Raw genomic sequence first — 19,039 nt, forward strand, 5'->3', positions numbered from 1 at the left:
TAAATTTTATAGTAATAATGATAATTGTAAAAAATAATAATGATAATAAACTATTGGGTTTTTTTAAAAAAAAAAAACATGCGATATTTAAAATCATGTGAAACTTACAAACGTCGAGTTTTAGACTATCGGAATTATATTTTAAATATTTAATCAATTGAAATAAATTTTTTTCAATAGTCTGTAAAAAATCGGGAGTGAACTCGGAGTGATATGGATTTTATTTAAGTCCACATTCACTTTGATTATTACTAGAATAAACTTCTTTTTGAAGTGCATTTTACTTCAGGAAGATTAAATAAATACACAGTCATCCGTTTTGCCTTCACTCCGATTAACTATAGATTTAACCCGTGTTCACTTCTCAAATTTTTTACAGTATAGGTAACACTTGAGTCAATAAAGTTATTCGTTATTTTTAATACTAAATAATTTTTATTTAAATATAAAAAAACAATTCTTAAAAATATAATTCCTTTTGATGTTTATAAAAAAAAGAAAAAAAATAAACAATGTATTTAATCATGCGTGAAAGTTTATTGATATAAAGGTACAAAATAATATATTGAGTAACTGAAAAGCCGACGTCGCAGAAAATACAACTTGTTTATTTATTTATTTATTTATTTTCACTTGACTTACCCATAAAGTCTGCTGTCCCGTAAGCTGCTCCTGTGTCGAATAATACAGACAAGTACAGTTACGAGGGTATATCATAAATTTAGTATTTAATATTTATTTTCTTTGATTATTAAAATAAAAATAACTTGCAACTTTTAGACTCTATGTTACTGTCCGAGTGTTATTACTATTGTATTTACCGAACGTGTTTCAAATTTTATTGTCTATCGAATCATTTAAGGTAAAAGACCTAGTACCCGATTAGGGAACTAGTACTCGATCACTCCATATATATATATATATATATTTAGTATATATAGATACACAAATACATGAGTGATCGGGTACTAGTTCTCTGATGGGTCTTAGCTTACTCTGAAATATATTTTTCAATTTTTATTGCCGTTAAAGTCCAGTGTGACAATGGCTGTGTTCTAAAACTTCAACATTTTTGGTGATTGTATAAATATGAATTACCAAGAAAAACAACATACATTTTAATTTTATTATTACTGGTTTAATTCACCTAAGATAGATCTAAACTTTTTTCTCTATCATACTCAAATTAACGAACAGCTATCCTTGTTGCCCTTGCTCAGTAAATAGGCACTTTGTCCACGTTTTTCTCTTAAACAAATGAACATTTTTTAAAAATGTAAACTTAGATCGCTAGATTATAGAGTAATCTATCAAGCGTCGGTCTTAATTTTTTTTTTAGAAATTCTATTTGAAAGAAAAGTTTGGACAAAAATTACTCTAGACCCTCTTCAATAATAATATAAATAATAATAATAATAATAATAATAATAATAATAATAATAATAATAATAATAATAATAAATAAACAAAAATATAAATTAAAATTATAAAACAAATATGATTAACAATAATTATTTATTTTGTATAAACAATATGTTAATTACAATTTATTTGGACTAAGTACACATCAAACATAATTAAAATCAATAATAATAATAAAAATAATAATAATAATAATAATAATAATAATAATAATAATAATAATAATAATAAACATTTGATTGAAATTTCATTAAAATATATTGATAACATCAATCACTCGTGATCTCTGTACAATTGTGCTTAATATTTTTTTTTTTTAAATATATACTTTATCTGTATTTTTAACTATTAGAAGTAGGATATATCGGATAAAGTTATATGACCGAGTTAACAAATCACTTGAACAAATTGTTAAAGGTTTACAAAAGCCGAATATCACTTTGCACTGATCGAATTTCAGTTAAACTATTATTTGTAGTATCAAAATTCATTTAATCGTTAAATCTCCATGTTGAGATATGTGCATTTATTTATTTATTTAATAACTATTAAATTATTATTGAGTAGAGAAAATTTTATGGCCCGATAACTCATTTTTAATACGCTTTGTATTTTTTATTTATTTTAAAAGGACGGAATTGGGGTATGAAAAATTTGAATCACTGAATTTTTATTTTCGACACACAAAACCGCTCGATGATTTATAGTTGAAAAAAAAACGATTTTTTTTGGCAAGTGAAGGCGTTCTTAAAAAATAGCAGCTACAAAATATCACATCAAGAGTTGTCACTTTTTTATCTTTTGCACTTGAGTGGACCAACGCTTACGAAAAATACCCGATTTTTAGATTACAGAGTAACGCGTCACCTTAATCTTTATTTGTGTATAGAGTTTTCATTTAAGAAAAAAAAATTTTGCAAAAACAAATCAAAATCCGACTTGGAATAAATTTCATGTTTAGCTTCGAGAAAATGTAACCGTTAGAGAAAAATCATGAAAATACTTTTTTTTTACGTTTTATATTTTTCCAATAAATGGTTTTTTCGTTTCTTTTTTTTTTTTTTATACATATTCTATTTTCTTAGCGTCCTCATTTTACTCGACCCACAATTTTATTTTTTTTTTCTGATCGGTAGAAAAAATTTATGATTTCCGACGTAAATTCAAAAATCAATAATCAAAATCACAGATGCGACATGAATTTTCCATGGTCCAGATTGCAATAAATGCATCAATACTTGACCGTTTCTCATGTTAATTAAAAAAATAAATTTCTTTATTTCTAATTATTAATAAAAATACAACACGATGCATTATTCGATCAATTTCAAACTGCGTCATAACGAAAATAAAGTTTTTAATTGAATGAGGGTCAGTTAGAAGTTAAAAATAAAGAAATGTCATTTAAAGGATTGATAATTCATAACTTTAAAATGTCTCAATTTCGTCCCTATCTAATCTATAATTTAAAAAAAATTCTATTATAATCCTAATGAATAAAAAATAAACTATTAAATAAAAAGTAACTTAAATTAAAATGATTATAAAGTAAAATGAGTAATGTAAATTGTGCTCTTCTGCATTGATATGTTTTTAAGGTATCGATTACCATAAGAGTCGATTATATATATGTAGCACATGATATTATAGCACATATATATGTAAAGTATGCAATAACAGTTGAAGTTAAAGTAACAAACTGAAAAGAGTTTTACTCAAAACCGTTTAAAGTGGGTGATTTACATTTATGGAATTTATATCTAATGTGATAATAACAGTTATAGTATACTCTAGTAATAGTAATAATTGTATCAATAATATAACTTTAGTATTTAAAATAAATTATTTATCTTGTATTCTGGTAGTATAAGTATCGGGTATGGGATTTGATAGCTTCTTTCCGTCATACCTGTCGTGGTTGTGCCTAAAGAGAGCCAAAATCTCTTCGAAGGTCTTGTTTTTAGTTTCCGGGACCTTTTTGTACGTAAAGATCCAGAAAACAGCCAGGAATGCACTGAATGGTAGGAATGTATAGTTATCAAGGCAAATCTGTGGGAACAGACGAAAGAAAAAAAAATTAAAATTTATCAATAGAGGTTGAATTATGAATTTATCCCTTTAAGCTTTTAATTTAAATTTATAAAGTAAATTCAAGTGAAATTAAAAATTTACAATTTATTAGTAATGAAAAAAAGGCTTAAAAATTAATCCCTCGACTCATGAATTAATTTTACACTCAATCCGCAGAAATCTCATCACTTTTTTTTCCCTCCACAAAAAGTGAGGATTAATTTTTAATCATTACATCGCATTAAATATAAATGAAAGTTTTTTATGCGTTTTAATATTTTTTGTATCAAAAATTACTTGTACTGTATCTATATATAGATATATTTATCAGATAACTTACCATCATGCTTGGAAAACCAATACCGACGACGAAATTAGCCATCCAATTAACAAGTACAGCAATGGACATGGCAGCTGGACGTGGACCTTGTGAAAATAACTCAGCAGTAATCATCCAAGGTATCGAACCAGGTCCCACAGCGAAGAACACTACGAAACTAAGTGTCGATACCACTGATAGATAAGACATCCACCCGATCATTTCCTGTACGTAATTGAAAAACTCCTATCAGGGCGTAGAATTTAGTTCTTCTTTCCTGAGCAGCTGGAGGAGCCTCAGGATTCAGAGTCATTCAGTAATAAATAAATAATAATAATAATAATAATAATAATAATAATAATAATAATAATAATAATAACAATAATAGTAAAAAATTAGCCATGCACGTGCAGCTCAATATCCTGAACTTTTGTGTTGTGTCGTGATTATTATAAATATAAGTCAGTTATATTTAAGTGCGTTATTTTTATAAGCGGTGTTGGTGTTTATATTTTTGTTAAAAACACTTTTGTTACTTAATTATTTTCTTTAAAATTCATTTTGCCTGTGAGGGTCTTTAAAGGGTTGCAATTTTGTTTTTCACGTCGGACAATTGACCTCATAAAAACCCGCCTTCTATAATAATAATAATAATTATAATAATGATAATAATAAGAATAAGAATAGAAAGCCAGTATCTCATATGTATAAAAAAAAAAAAAAAAAAAAAAAAAAAAAAAAAAAAAAAGTTTTTACTGTTAAAAGTACGTATAATAGTAAGTTGAATGCTTCTACTCTAGCTCTGACAATCTTGAATGAAAGTAAAAAAATTTTTACGAGCTCTTACATAATGCGTATTCAATATATGTATACATATGAGGAGTATATGTATATATGTATAAAAGTACTTGAATGTTGAGTTTATTATGCAAGCATCAGAAAAGCCATCGAAGCACGAATGACTGTGAGTTAGTATCAAAAGTAACAGGTTTGAGCTTTTGAAAAAAAAAATTTAAATAAAAATATAATATCTAGAATTTTAAAAAATGATTTAATTTTTCTCCTCCAGACTGTCACGAAAGAGGTCAAAAGGTCGGTCGGGAGGGAGGGGGACAGGAAAATAAGGGTAGTGGGAATGCAAAATTAGCAAACAGTTAAAATAAATAAACATGCAGATTGTTATTGTGTTATCGTAATACTGCATCAACAAAACCCGATTATTATTATCGTACGATAAAAATATTATATGTAAAAGTAATATGTAACATGTTATATATTATTGCTGTTTGTTGTCGTTAGTAATGATGTCAACTAACAGAGTATGAAAATAAATAAATATATATTTATTTAGAATAAAATTGCCGTAATAAAGCGCATGCAGGTAAAGGAGATTATGGAGTCTTACATGTATGTAGACGATGATTTTACATATATAGATATTTATTATTATTACATTTTATTGTGCTATGTATGCACATAATAATAATATATATTTATAGATATATGAGATTACGTTATATTGACATTAACATATATATGTAAGTATATAGCTGCATATTTTGTGGTATAAACTCTCACAGTCGGTGGTGCAGCGGTGCCCCACTCCAGCTGGGTACAAAGCATTTCAAGTACCTTGCACTCGAGTGCGTTGTGTTGAAGCACGAAGAGATTGGTATTTACAGCTTTTTAGCTTTTTTTTCTTTTATTATTATTATAAATATAGGTCAGGACTTCCGATAATGCTTCTTTTTTAAGTATTGAGCTTTAATGCTCCAGAAGCATATCGAATGCCCCGGCTTATCCTTAATACATATTGCCGTAACCTTTGTACATTTATTGCGATCTTAAATAAATTGTTATTTTATTTAGCTAGTCGAGGGAAAAGAGTTTTTTTATTGTTCTTATAAATATTAAGCAATTGATCTTTAATGTTAGCGGTGGAATATTTATTTCCAGAGGCGATTTCACTTATTTTGAGACGATTGAGTCTGATTGTTCTTTGACGTTATTGAAGCGGGCATTGAATAAAAATTTCAGTTCAAATCTATTGGAAATTGACAGCTAGACACAGACACGATTTTATATAAATAATGTAAATAGTTAATTATCGTTTATTTATAAAAAATTTTATGCTTTACGGGCTGTAATTTCAGCTGCGAAATTTAAAAATTTAACCGGTGTTAAGATCAAAGGAATGAAAATTTATAAATTAATTTAAAAATAAATCGAAGTCTTACAGCGCGATATGAATTACAAAAATTTTTCAGATCTTTTGAGGTAAATTTACTTGAAAGCTTAATTTAACTTTTTTTAATAATTTTTCTACGTCAATTGGTTCCCGTTTCATTTGAAGATAAAACATAAAAGACGACTTTAACTGAAGACTATCATAACTCAGTAAAAAATCGTACTTGTAATTAGCTTTTTCTAAAGCAGAAACTCGAAGCTTTTAAATTCATTTAAGTAATTAAAGCAACTAGTTTTTTTTTCAACCAGCGTAAAAACAAAATAATTGAATTTTATAATTTTCTCATGCCTTAAACTTTTCAGAATATTATCCGGCATAAAAACTTGTTCAAATATTTAAGAGCACCGCTTTCAGTACATCTTCAAAATAAAATTATTTTAAATTTAAATACACCCAGACAATTTTTAACCGGTCATAATTTCTAGTTTTGTTCATCGAATCCTCAAGTGAAATCACCAGCTACAAAAAATATAAAAAAAAGAATAACAATAATACTACTCTGAAACTAATTATCAGAGAAAACATTAAACCGTTTAAAGAGTATATTATACGTTAACTCGACTGTATTAAATGTACTCGACATATGAACATTTAATGATCTCACATAATAATAATAATATAAACTCTTCTCCCTTCATTCACATTAACATACATATAAATTCTCGTATGTACTTATAATATAAAAGTAGTACTTTTAATAATAATAATAATAATAATAATAAAAAAAAACTGGATAAGCGCTCACTTACCTTTATAAGGAACGAAATGGTGATGAATATGGAAAATATAAACATTCCACCCAGACCATAAAGATGTAGTGTTCGTCTACCGGTACGATCCATTAGCGGTATGGATACTAACGTCATACCAACCATAATAGCACCTATACCAATGGTTGCGAACTTGGCACTTTCGTCAGACAATCCAGCGTTTCGGAACAGTATCGTCGAGTAGTAAAAGACCTGAAGAAAAAATAAAAATAAAAGACGGCATATAAAATGTAAATAACAATGACTTGAGCTTAAGCTTGTTATATTATTAACAAAAGATGAAGTTTGTGTTGTGTAGAATATATAATACGTTATATAATGGAATAGTTTTGAGAAGACTTACAGCATTAATACCCGAAAGTTGCTGTGATAGTTGCATGACCACACCAATAACAAGAGGAGCTCTCAAAGTTGGACTGCATATAAGCTCGCCCATTGAAATTGTTGATTCAGCCTGTTGAGCTCGTTCCTCAGCCCTCATTTCTTCTATATCTTCTTCAACTTGGTTGCTAGCTCGAAGTTTTCTTAATGCTCGACGCGCCTCCTCTTCCCACTGTTTGGTAATGAGCAAATATCTGGATGAAGAACAAAAAATATAATGTTTGTTTATAATCAATGCGAGTTAGTACAGAACACAGCAAGATAATTGTCTGATGATAATTATGTCAACTCTAGATTGCATTACCTTGGAGATTCTGGACAAATTGGCAGTAACAGTAGTTGTGCAATAGGCGGTATGACAGCCAGCCCCAGTAGAACAGGCCAGCGATCATTAGTGCCCAGAATTTGTTCGATACCCAGTACTTGGGAAATTAAGAGACCGATAGTAACAGCTAGCTGATTAACTGTGCCCAATCCACCTCGCAAATTTAGTGGTGCTATTTCCGATATGTACATGGGAACTAGTGACGTATTCAATCCACAATTAATACCGATAATAAGACGTCCCAGAAATAACATCTCGTATGAGTGAGCCGCTTTTGTGAAACCCATCAGACATGCTCCGACTATTCCCAGTACATTATTTAATAGCAATCCCCCTTTTCTATAAATAAGTTTCATATATATGTTGATAAATATATTTTCAATTATCCAGGTCTTTGACAATTAAATCTATTGACTAAAATTATTATAAAAATTCTCAGTTCGCGGTGTAAAAATATTCAATACCGGCGGTGATAAAAGCACGACGCACAGTGTTAAATTTTTGGCTGTGTTAATTAGAACAATCACACTATCTACGGTGTAAATTTTACATACTTATGTTAATAGGATCATTAATTTATCAATTTCCAGCCATAAAATGACTTACGAGTTTTGAGCGAATAACAGCGAACGGTATGAAAGATAACACTCAGTACACTTTTCAATGATTGACACAAAAAAATTTCACACCGACGCTGTGTAAAATCCTCGAGGACCATTTTCACACAAAAAAATATTTACAGTCTATGATAATCATCCATAAATCACGAGCCCGATAGCCTCCATTTGTCCTGCTTTATTCCTACTTTTCTACAAATGGTTCACTTCCGTCCAATCAATTATGGCGAAGAAAAATTAGAGATAGAGTATCGTAATACGAAAGGCTTAAATGTTAAGACGCTAAATGTAGAAGTCATAAATCGGTTTCAAAATAACTACCGTGCAACAAACTTTCAAGAGATTAAGTGTTTTGATGTAATTTAATATTGACGAGTAATTTATATATAAATACTTGTAATCAGCTTATAGTTAACTATTATAAATATTCTGACAACGTCATATTAAATTTTATATTTATTCCTGTCAATAAATTAGCCATGTCACAGCTTTGGATTACGGGTATGAATTAATAAAATTAAATTATAAAAAAATTATTTTTCTTTTTGTTTACCTGCCAAATCTGTTAGCAATAATGCCGCCACTAAATCCGCCAATCATTCCTCCAATTGCGAATATACTAACTGCTACTGAGTACAAATTTTTAACAACATAATCAGGCATATCTTCACCGTATCTATCTTTGTAGACATCTTTCATAAAATTAGCAATATTCTGCAACAATTATTAAATACATACTTGTTTTTTTATTTATTATTTATTATTATTTTGCTTTCAAGGGGTTTAAACTTTAGCAATATTGATGATTTATGAATGTATAATATAGATATACATATATATGTATAGTAGATACTTGAGAATGCCAATAACTTACCCCTTGAGGTGCATTTATTACTCCAGTGTTGTATCCGAACTGAAGCATTCCAAAGACCGCAGCGAATATCGCGTACGCTAGGAAAAATGTTAATCCCTGAAAAATATTATGCACATTTAGCTTTTTAACACTGGTTATGATATTTATTGGTGAGATTATTAAGTACAAATATAGATAAAAAAAAAAAACCATAAATAAATAAATAACAAAGTTTTATTGAGTTTCAGAACATACAGCTGGAATAAATTTTTTTAGGGTTTTATGTATCTTTTAAAAAGGTCTTTTTAATGACTGGACATTAACTCGGAGTGTAGTTATCCCCTGTCATCATTTATTAAGATATAAAAAGATAATAAAGCTTACCGTGTCCCTGAATATAAAAATCTCTCGTAAAAATTTTTTGAGTAAAGAAAAAAATAATAAAAAAAGTCTTTACATTAAAATTTATCTGTATGTTCCAAAGGGTTAACTCTCTAAAAATAAGTAGTTTAAAAAATAAAAAAGTGATATAGAATATTTTTTTTCTAAATTGCTTTATTGAAACATATATATTTAGTTAACCGGGGTAGATTTAATTTAAAAATAAAAAAATGATAAAATTAAATAAAACGAATGAAATAAAAATAATAAATAAACTTTTTATTAAAAAAACACTACAGAAATAATAAAATAAAAATTTGATAATACAACACGTAGATAAATATATATATATAAAACCTGTTCCAAAAGTCTGAGTTTCCGTCTGTGAGAATGTTCCTCGAGTCGGTCCACGTACTCCCGTAATTCCTCAATTTCCTCCTTGACTTGCTGCACCGTGTCCAGTTCGTGCTGCAGACAACGCGTGACAAGAACAATATTCTTTACCACGGGCAAGCCAATGACTCACGTTCAATATAAAAGTAATGCCCAATACCGGGCCATGCATAACAATTAACAATAATAATTATTATTGTCGGTTGATTGAATAAAGCACTTTTTGGGCATAAGTGCTGAATCGCAAGCCCCCGTGCCAATCATACCTTTATCGCAACCATGTCCCGTTTGACTTCGCTGACCTCGCTCTGACAGGACTCGACGCTCTTGGTGAGTTCCTGTAGCTGAGTACGTATCTCACAAAGAGCCACTGTCGTCTCGAGCTGACGGTCACCCCGCTGCTGAAGCTCGTCCAGCTTGGCGCTCAAGTTCATACTCATCACGCTGACCTGTTTCTGCAGACTGCCGGACATACATTTTCTCACGTTACAATTATTTATTGACCATAGTAAATTCAAGTCATTCTCGCAATTTTACATCCCACATTTTCATATTTATTTATTTATTTTTTTAATTATGTTTTTTTTTTAATTATTGCTACGACCTGAGGTGTTGAACTTTGTCGCGAAAACTGCCGAGCTTTTGCATCACCGACTTCTCTACAACATTTCTCATCGCATTTACATTTATTTAGCTTCTCCACTCATTGCTTACTTTTTTTTTTTACTTATATTTTTTTTTTTTAATTTAGCAAAGTGCACTCAGCTCGGCAGCTACCAATTTCTCTGCTTAAGATCACATATCCGTTATCACATAAGACAACACAGACATCAGATGCGACTAATAAAGCGAGTCTCTAATTACTATTTTTTTTTTTTTTTTTTTTTTTTCATTACTTGTAGTGATATTAATTAATTAATTAATTAAAATTAATTAATTGTTAAAATTATTATTATTAAATATATTTGTGAGGAGTGAAAAGTGTTGGATTTATTTATCTGTGCACTTTGATTTATTTTTAATGAAATGGCTTAATTGAAATATTTGATTATTGGTAAAATTAATATTTACTTTTGAATATATATAATATTTATTAATTAAATTTGATTAATTTAGTGTGTTAATTTAACCAGGAATCAATTTATATATTTTTTGAAATTCCATTAAACGGCAATGAGCAATTGCTTATTGTTTTAAAACAATTTTTTGTGATATTTAAAAAAATAAATAAATAATTAAATAAAGTTTAAGTATTTAGTGAGTCACGATGCAGGTAGTGCTCGTAAATTGAGACATTATCGTGATAGTGAACAAAAGTGTATTAAGGTACTTAAAAAAAGTATACATTTTAGCTGCAATTACGAGACGGTTACATGGAAATAAATTATCACGAAGGCAGATTTTAAGCTCTGTTTTAATATCTGACAGCTGAGCTCTGATTCACGTTTCGAGGCATGGAAAAAATTTAATTCCGAAGCTTATTTATTTTTATTTTGATTTATGATTTAATATTTAACCTGAATATTTTTGTAAATAATTATTTTCAGTAAAAATAAAAAAATCTTTTTATTCAAAATTAATTTTGATCTAAATTTCATCATGAAGCTCAGGGGGATACAAATATGACTTTTATCATAAATTTGTATCAACAACTTTAATCACGACAAATTTTTTACTGTCAAACTTTACCCAAGTGATCCAAAGTTTATTCACTAAATTAATTTTACAATCGAAACTGATTTTCGTAAATCGAGTACTGATAGAAGAAATTTATTTATTTAAATTTGAATATAATTTAACAAAAAAAAAAAAAAAATTTATGATATCTGTTACTCAAAATCTATTATATTTACATTAAAAACTTTTGTAACCTTTGTTGAATAAAATTAAATTTAAATTTTAACCAAAGATTATTTCACTATAGAAGTTATTTTATCATAAATTTAAATATAATTTAAACTTAACATATTTGTAAATCATAACTTTCAAATCCATTTTACTCGAAGACATAACGAAAATATCTAAATAATTTTTTAACAAAAACAAAAATAAAATTTGTTTACTCGTAACTCGATTAACTACTAAAAATCGGAGGGATAATTTAAACTGACAGCGTGACAATTTTTTTCCTAAAACTTTTCCGTGCAGCTAAAAAATTTACCATTAAGCACCAAGTGTACCAAACAAGACAACTGTACATAAAATACACCGTGAGTGAGATTTAATGTTAGTAAATCAGTAAAAAAATGATCAATTCCAGCAAACCAAAAACAAAATTACCGACTGCATAATAGCGTAATGACGTGAGCAAATGATTAATGACTCGTACTAAATATACAACATTAATAGATAGATAAAGAGATTAAGATAAAGACAAATATAAATATAAGTATAGATATAGGTATAAATATAGTTATATATATATGTAGACATAGAGATAGATCAGTGACGATGTTATGTACCTGGGAGATAGGGAGACCATGGCTGTGTGTCCGAAACTACAGTAGCCTCTAACGCCTGTCAAAACCTCTTTCTTTCTTTCTTATTTTCTCTTTCTCTCTCTCAATTTCTCACTTTTCCTCTTCACACACTCGGTATACCAGATCAGTTAGTTATCAATTATGTTTATTATTTTTTAAGTGAATAATTGTTATTTTTATTTTTATTATTATTGTTATTATTATTACTATTATTATTATTATTTCCACGTACAGTTTAAATACGTATATGTCAACACACGTACTTGCGGTTTACTTATCGCAATATGATACTCAATTCTCTCTTACGTCTCGTACAGAATAAATGTCTCGAACACAGTAGACGAGTATTGTATCGATGTCCAACCACGAACGAAGCCTGGCTGGTCCGCGAGCTCGCGTTCCCACCTCTTATAGCACTGTAAGCTTTACCTAGTTTAGGAAACACAGTCGTGGTTCAGTTTATGATGATTTTGATGACGTCGATCGCAACCAATGACCAGTCGAGGGCGATTACTTTTCTCTACTCTACTCATAGTTTTTTTTTTTTTTCTTTTAATTAGTATTAATTATTATTTATTTTCCATCGATATCGTTATCGTTCTCGTCTTGTCATTGTCAATGACTTTCATATCCATATAATTTACTGACTATTTTTTTTTCTTTTAATTTATTTATTTATTTAAATTCATCTTTTGCGACGCGCCGCCAGCTTACTCACCCCTGCCTAGATGCCCGTGTCCAAAAGTTCAAAACTCGCTACTGTATTGAAATGATGAACCCCATCACTTGATTGATACACACGCGGTTGATGAGTTGATTGGCCAAAAATAATTTACAAAAAATCAGCATGACCTCATGAGTGATTTCGGGCGTAAGTATAAACAAGTTTCGAAATATTCACTATCTAAAAAAATTTTTTTCTCTTATTTTTATTTATAGACCCTAGTTATCAATATATATATCTTATCAAATATTAATTTAAAAACTTGTTTTTACTGACGACCATGAGGGACATGATATTAAAAAAAATGAACATAAGCAATCAAGTGGTAAGCCTGCGAGCGTCGCAGCAAAATTAAAAATAAAGTCAAACATAAATAACGAAATACAAAACAAATACACCATATATATGTTGTTATTATTATTATTATTATTATTTTTATTATGATTATGTTACTGTTATTATGTAATGTTATGGTCTAAAAAAAACACGCATTTTATATCGACAAAAAGTTAAAGAAACTGATAAACGAAACGATGAATTGGTTCGTGTTTAATATATATGTAGTAACATAATAAATATACACAAAATGGAATCTATGTAGCGTGACGTAACAAATATTATTGCCGAAGCATTGCATTCTCATAAATAATTATTAATCCTCCTCGGCAAAAATTAATTTAAAAATGACAGTAAATAAAAAAAATAAAAATCCAAACTCATCCTCTACTCGTTAAAAACAAAAAAAAATGTGTCTCTTGTTAGGTAAATTATTTTGTTCAGTTGGTAAGTTAATAAATAAATAAGTGGTGAAGACGCGTGAGAAAGAGGACATACCTTACGAGCAACTCTCTGAGAGTAGCTTCATCGTCCTCTTGTATTTCTTCCTGCGTCTCATCACTGAATACACCGCGTGGAAAGTGATATCTAGGTGCGGGTCTTGCGCCAGGACGCCGCAAACTGCTGGTGTAATGATGATAGTGATGATAGTGGGCAGCAGTTCGTCCCCTCGTCAGCTTGAATGAGGCTGAAGCCTCAAATGGGGCGCCATGTAAAGACTCCCCGTAGAATCCTCGTGTGGCATATTGATCCTCCACCCTGGGGCTGCTATTTGTACCAGCAAATTGATCACGCAACTGATGATGCACTGATGTCGGCAACTGTGTTGTTTCTGTGTACGGTTGCTGATGTAAGTGCTGTTGATGCAGTTGTTGCAACTGATGGTGTTGGATTTGTTGATGCTGGTGCTGGTGCTGATGCTGATGATGCTGCGGATGCTGATAAGTTGAAGAAATACTGTGGTGACGTGTTTGAGGTTGCGGAGCTGTTTTTTCACCAGCTGATGCTGAGTGATCTTGGTACACACGATGACCAACACTCCCGGCACGCTGGAGCGTATCCTGACTACTCACTTTACGTTTTGTTCGGCTGCTACGTTCACTAGTACCTGATCCTACGCTACGGCGTTCAGGCTCAATTGATGACGAGAGACCTGATATCTCCTCGTAAAGACACTCCGAATCCGGATCACCGCTCCACAAATTTATTGGCTTGAAGCCGCGTGAATCGGCCATCGTATGTGCTAACACGATAATTAATTATCAAATACGATGATACTGATATGGGGTTTCAAGGTAATCCTTTCGCTGATAATACACGATTTAAATAATTGTTTATACATTACAGTGATTTATCATCCTTTTAAAACATTTTTATTATTATTATTATTATTGCGGTTAATTAATATCCGTTCATAAAATAGATTAATGCTGTAAAGATACCACCCACGTGATGCGATAAAGATAATAATTAATGATCTTTTAAATTTATCATCTGGTTAATTAAAAAAATAATATAATAATTTAATTTAAAAATTCATTTATCTTGATTATTTAAGCAAAGATTTATTCTGAAAATAAAGTCTGTTAATTAGTTTATTAAAACTATTAAAACATAATTATAACTAATAATTAATTTAGCGTTTTATTATTTGTTAATATGAATTTATGACAACGAAAGGTTTACCTTAAAGTGTTAAAATTAAAGTAATTAAAGTTTTCATTAAAAAAAATTAATCGGAATTTTTTTTTTCAATAGCAATTAAAATATTTATGACTCAAAACTCAAGAACGTATAAAAGATTTCATAATTCGCGATGTGTAACAACAGAAACGCGTGGGAAATTTAAAAAAGTCATGAAGACAAAGTTGTTTTTTCTCAAGAAAAATGTTTATTCAAAATTGTTTGCTTTCATAACGATCCGGAAATGAGTCTTGAGTAAGAAAAATATTTAGTTATTATGAAGGATTGTAGACGATGAGGAAGACTGGAGGTGGTGTTGCAAGGAAGGGAGGAATAATTAAAAAAGACTCACCTTAAAAAATGCACAATCCATTGTGGTAGGTTATTACAAACTGGCTGGCGACACTTGTGTAGCCCTCAACCTCGTCTACGTCGTAGATAAGCTCTGCGACCTTCAAAGATAGACGTCTGTGCGTCTCACCAAGTCCCGCGGCCACTCGACTCGTCTTCAGCCGCAACAATAAGCTTAAATTTTAAAAAAAAATTACTTTTTTCTACAAATTATATTTATTGTTGAGTATAAAATTTAACCGGTGCTATTATTCATCCCCGGGGTGTACCACATCCCAGATCCTGGATTTTAATTATTAATTTTATTGTTATCCCGAGACACTACAGTCTCCTCATTAAAATAAATTAATCTCATATGCATTGTTCGACGTATAATAACCTATTAAATATATATTTCATACAGATACAATTCAATGTTTTGTTCATATATTTATTAATTAGTCGATGGAAATTTTAAATTATTTAATTACTTATCGAGTTATCGCTTAATGTAGTGGGTCATTTTTTATTTTTATTACTTTATCACCGATAATTATTTCCATTCAAAATACTTACACCTCAATAAATTTAAATATGTCAAATAAATTAATAACTTGATTTTTTCACACTTAAAAATTTTTTAATACGCAGTAGACTATTAAAAAAAAAATAAAAAATAATAATAGTGATAAAAAAAAATTCAAGCAGACATGAGCAATTTTTTTTTTCTCTAATGGCGATAATAAACTCTAGGAATTTTTGCTCTCATCAGCAGCAAAGCGAAGAAGCTGCGTTCATATTTATATATATATATATATATATATATGGAGGTATATACTTATAATGGTATGTGTACATAGGTAAGCTACAGTTGCGGAATATTTTGAAAACGTAAAAAAAAACGAGTAAAAATGTTGATTACCACAGAGTTGATACACACCAGAGGACATTTTAAATGTAAAAGATAAGTCGCGCTAGAATAGAGATGATCCCCGGTGGTGTTGTGGTTCAACGTGAAAACGGATGACACGAGACAAACAAAAAGAAACAAAACCTGAGTATTATCAGTACCGGCAGTTTTCCACGCAATCGTTCTCTTTTTTCCGCAGTGCCATCGCTGTTTAAAATCGTTTTTTTTTTTTTTCATCGCTTATTTTTTTCATGACATTTTTTATACTTTATTTATCAGTGAATTTTTTTATGCTTGGGTAAAAAAAAAATGATTGAAACTTTTTGATAAAAATAAATATCCACATATTGTCTATGATGTCATATGATAGTTCTACGAACTATGATTCCATGTAATTATATTTTAGTTATCTTATCACAGCGTACTGAGTAAAACACAAATTAAAATTAAAATTAAGCAATCAAATATTTGAAATTTTAAAAATCATGTTTTTTTATGATAATTAAAAATTTTTATACACTGGTGGCATTACGATGATTAAGAAAAGAATTTGTTAATAAGCAAAGTGTTTAAATTTTGTCCAACGAGTAGCTTTATATTTTCTGGCTAAAATTTATCTTTACTTTGCCTGGAGTATAATCGTGAGCAAACTGGTGCGTGAGACAAATTTTAAAAATGACAATAACAGGATTGAAAGACAGAAATAGATAAAAGAGAAGACCCAGGGAGAAGGGAGATAAAAAGAGAGAGAATATTCAAGGATCGTCCAAACAAGGAAGTAAGAGTAAGAGAGAAAGTTAACATTTCAACCTCGACTGCGAGTACTCTTTGAAAATGTCCGTTCAAGAATTCATTTGCGCCTGTTTCCGCGTTAATCAACTCGCTAATAATTGTCGCATTTAATATTCATACTTTTGATTTGAAATATATATAATAACTAACAACGGTTAGTTACCTTCAATATTTAATTACTTCCCTTTTTTTTATCTTACAGAAAATATTTTAATATTACCTACCACGCAAGTGATAATTATTCCAATAGATTAACAACTACGCACTTCGATAATTTCCGACTGAATAATATAAAATTACATAAAATCTGAATAATTTATTGTTTCATAACTCCAAGTAATTTAGTCTAGTTATTTAAAATCACAATTGTCTTACATTTTTAAAAAATCAATCTCTATGATCCCGATTATTGGAATTTACCAGCCCGCACTCTGGCCACTTTTTAAATAAATTTAAATGAAGAATTTAAATTTAAAGTCCTTTAGTTTTCACAAGCGCGTAACTAAATCCGTGTTGTCTTGTTGGTACTTCAGCATCTACTAATCAGTGAGCAGCGCTTCAAGTCGAGAGTTGAATAAAAAAATGGAAACATAACAGGCATATCCCTTCTCTTATCTGCCCCATACCATACGTACATACATACATACATATATATATATAGATATATATACATGCGATAATAACAAGTCCAAGTAGACAGAAACACGGTGGCGTAAGTCAAAGAGGCTACGTGGCTGACTAGTTGACTAACATGTTGACTGAATGTCCTGTCCACCAATAAATTATTTATACACTTTCATTTAAACTTTCAATGCCTTACTATTACAATAAGATGTAATTTATTGACCAACTGACCAATTGTATATGTAATTTATTATAAATTTATACCCTTTAGTAATTTATTATCATGCAGAAGGTGAATAGCCTGATTATTCATTGAGGTGTTAATGTCCATTGAGCATTAAATGCTTGGCTTATACTAACGATCCACGTGGATTTAGGAGATCGACAGTAGAAAATTTTATCAAATTATTTTTTTAAAAATATATATAAATTTTATTTATCACTTTAATTAATTGTTTGAGTGGTAGAATTCCATTGTTTTATTGTTGTTATTATAATTATTATTATAATTATGGTTATGTCATATACGACGTGATCATGAGTAACATGACTAAGATAATATCAAAGTCGAACTAACACATTACCGCAGGCTATTGCCGGATTATGATATAACGAGAGAATGAAAATAAAAAAAATTTGAATGAAATTAAATTTTTTTATTTTTTATTATAAACTTAAATTTATTACCCGAGTTATTAAAGTTTGGGAAAATTTATTATTATTATTTTAACAAAGATTAGTTGAGAGAACATTGAAAGTTTCGAGATGAAGTGAAAAAAGTGAAGATTTTCTCCAAAAGTTGTTGGAAAAAAAAATAAAATTTTTACGTTGACCAGAGAAAAGTGATATTTTAATTAAAGTAAATTTTTTCATATTATCAATTTTCTAAACTTTCCAGGCCTGGTGACCTCAAATAAAAGGTACAAGAAAGAAATACCTCGAGGAGTTTCAATAAAAAATCCATAAATTGTCTACTCGTCGATTCAACGTTCACGAGTGAGCGCCCAGCAAGACAATTTACTCGGACGAGTTCAGATATATATATATCTATATAATGTAATGTAATATATAATATATATTATACAATATAGCTATCGAAAGATTTATAACTAAAGAATTCAAGGATATCCTCGATGAAAATACTTGACACACGAGAGTATAAAGTAAGGGGGGATAGTATTATCCCGGGTATCTTACTGTCAGTTCTATGCTCTATGTTCTGTACATACATAGATACATAAATACACATATATGTATATACAAAATTTATACATATACATTTTAATGCACGATACACTGTCAGTTGCAACATGACCATTTATCATCAGAAAAAGTAAATAATAAATATAAATATATAAAACCATCGGCATCATTAATCTAA

General features: G+C 29.4%; 1 protein-coding gene across 9 annotated transcripts; it reads right to left on the bottom strand.

Annotated features, from left to right (window-relative positions):
- Positions 1 to 1,498: 1,498 nt before the first annotated feature.
- LOC103573368 (glucose transporter type 1) lies at positions 1,499 to 17,864 on the bottom strand. 9 transcript variants are annotated; one of them, XM_014445045.2, is made up of 13 exons: positions 17,410 to 17,864; positions 17,259 to 17,315; positions 15,355 to 15,527; positions 13,818 to 14,562; positions 10,046 to 10,241; positions 9,744 to 9,854; positions 9,027 to 9,122; positions 8,706 to 8,866; positions 7,515 to 7,874; positions 7,173 to 7,404; positions 6,809 to 7,021; positions 3,833 to 4,057; positions 1,499 to 3,471 (listed from the first exon to the last, which is right to left on the bottom strand). In XM_014445045.2, exons 4-13 carry the CDS (start codon positions 14,552 to 14,554, stop codon positions 3,265 to 3,267), a joined length of 2,538 nt encoding a protein of 845 aa, XP_014300531.1. In that variant the 5' UTR covers positions 14,555 to 14,562; positions 15,355 to 15,527; positions 17,259 to 17,315; positions 17,410 to 17,864; the 3' UTR covers positions 1,499 to 3,264. The 9 variants fall into 9 exon arrangements, with proteins under 9 accessions (XP_014300531.1, XP_014300532.1, XP_014300537.1 ...); XM_014445046.2 differs by lacking the exon at positions 17,259 to 17,315; XM_014445051.2 differs by having other exon boundaries at positions 3,833 to 4,036; positions 17,259 to 17,740.
- Positions 17,865 to 19,039: the final 1,175 nt, after the last annotated feature.

This window comes from Microplitis demolitor, chromosome 1, assembly GCF_026212275.2.
Source record: "Microplitis demolitor isolate Queensland-Clemson2020A chromosome 1, iyMicDemo2.1a, whole genome shotgun sequence".
Lineage (NCBI taxonomy): Eukaryota > Metazoa > Arthropoda > Insecta > Hymenoptera > Braconidae > Microplitis > Microplitis demolitor.

Bases quoted from the DNA above. Each gene is read 5' to 3' on its own strand.
- LOC103573368 (XM_014445046.2), bottom strand. From the start codon at position 14,554: ATGGCCGATTCACGCGGCTTCAAGCCAATAAATTTGTGGAGCGGTGAT. The intron at 10,242-13,817 runs GTATGTCCTCTT...TATGTCCGGCAG, and splicing joins CTCAGAGAGTTGCTCGTAAG to TCTGCAGAAACAGGTCAGCG. The intron at 8,867-9,026 runs GTAAGTTATTGG...TAATTGTTGCAG, and splicing joins TAATAAATGCACCTCAAGGG to AATATTGCTAATTTTATGAA.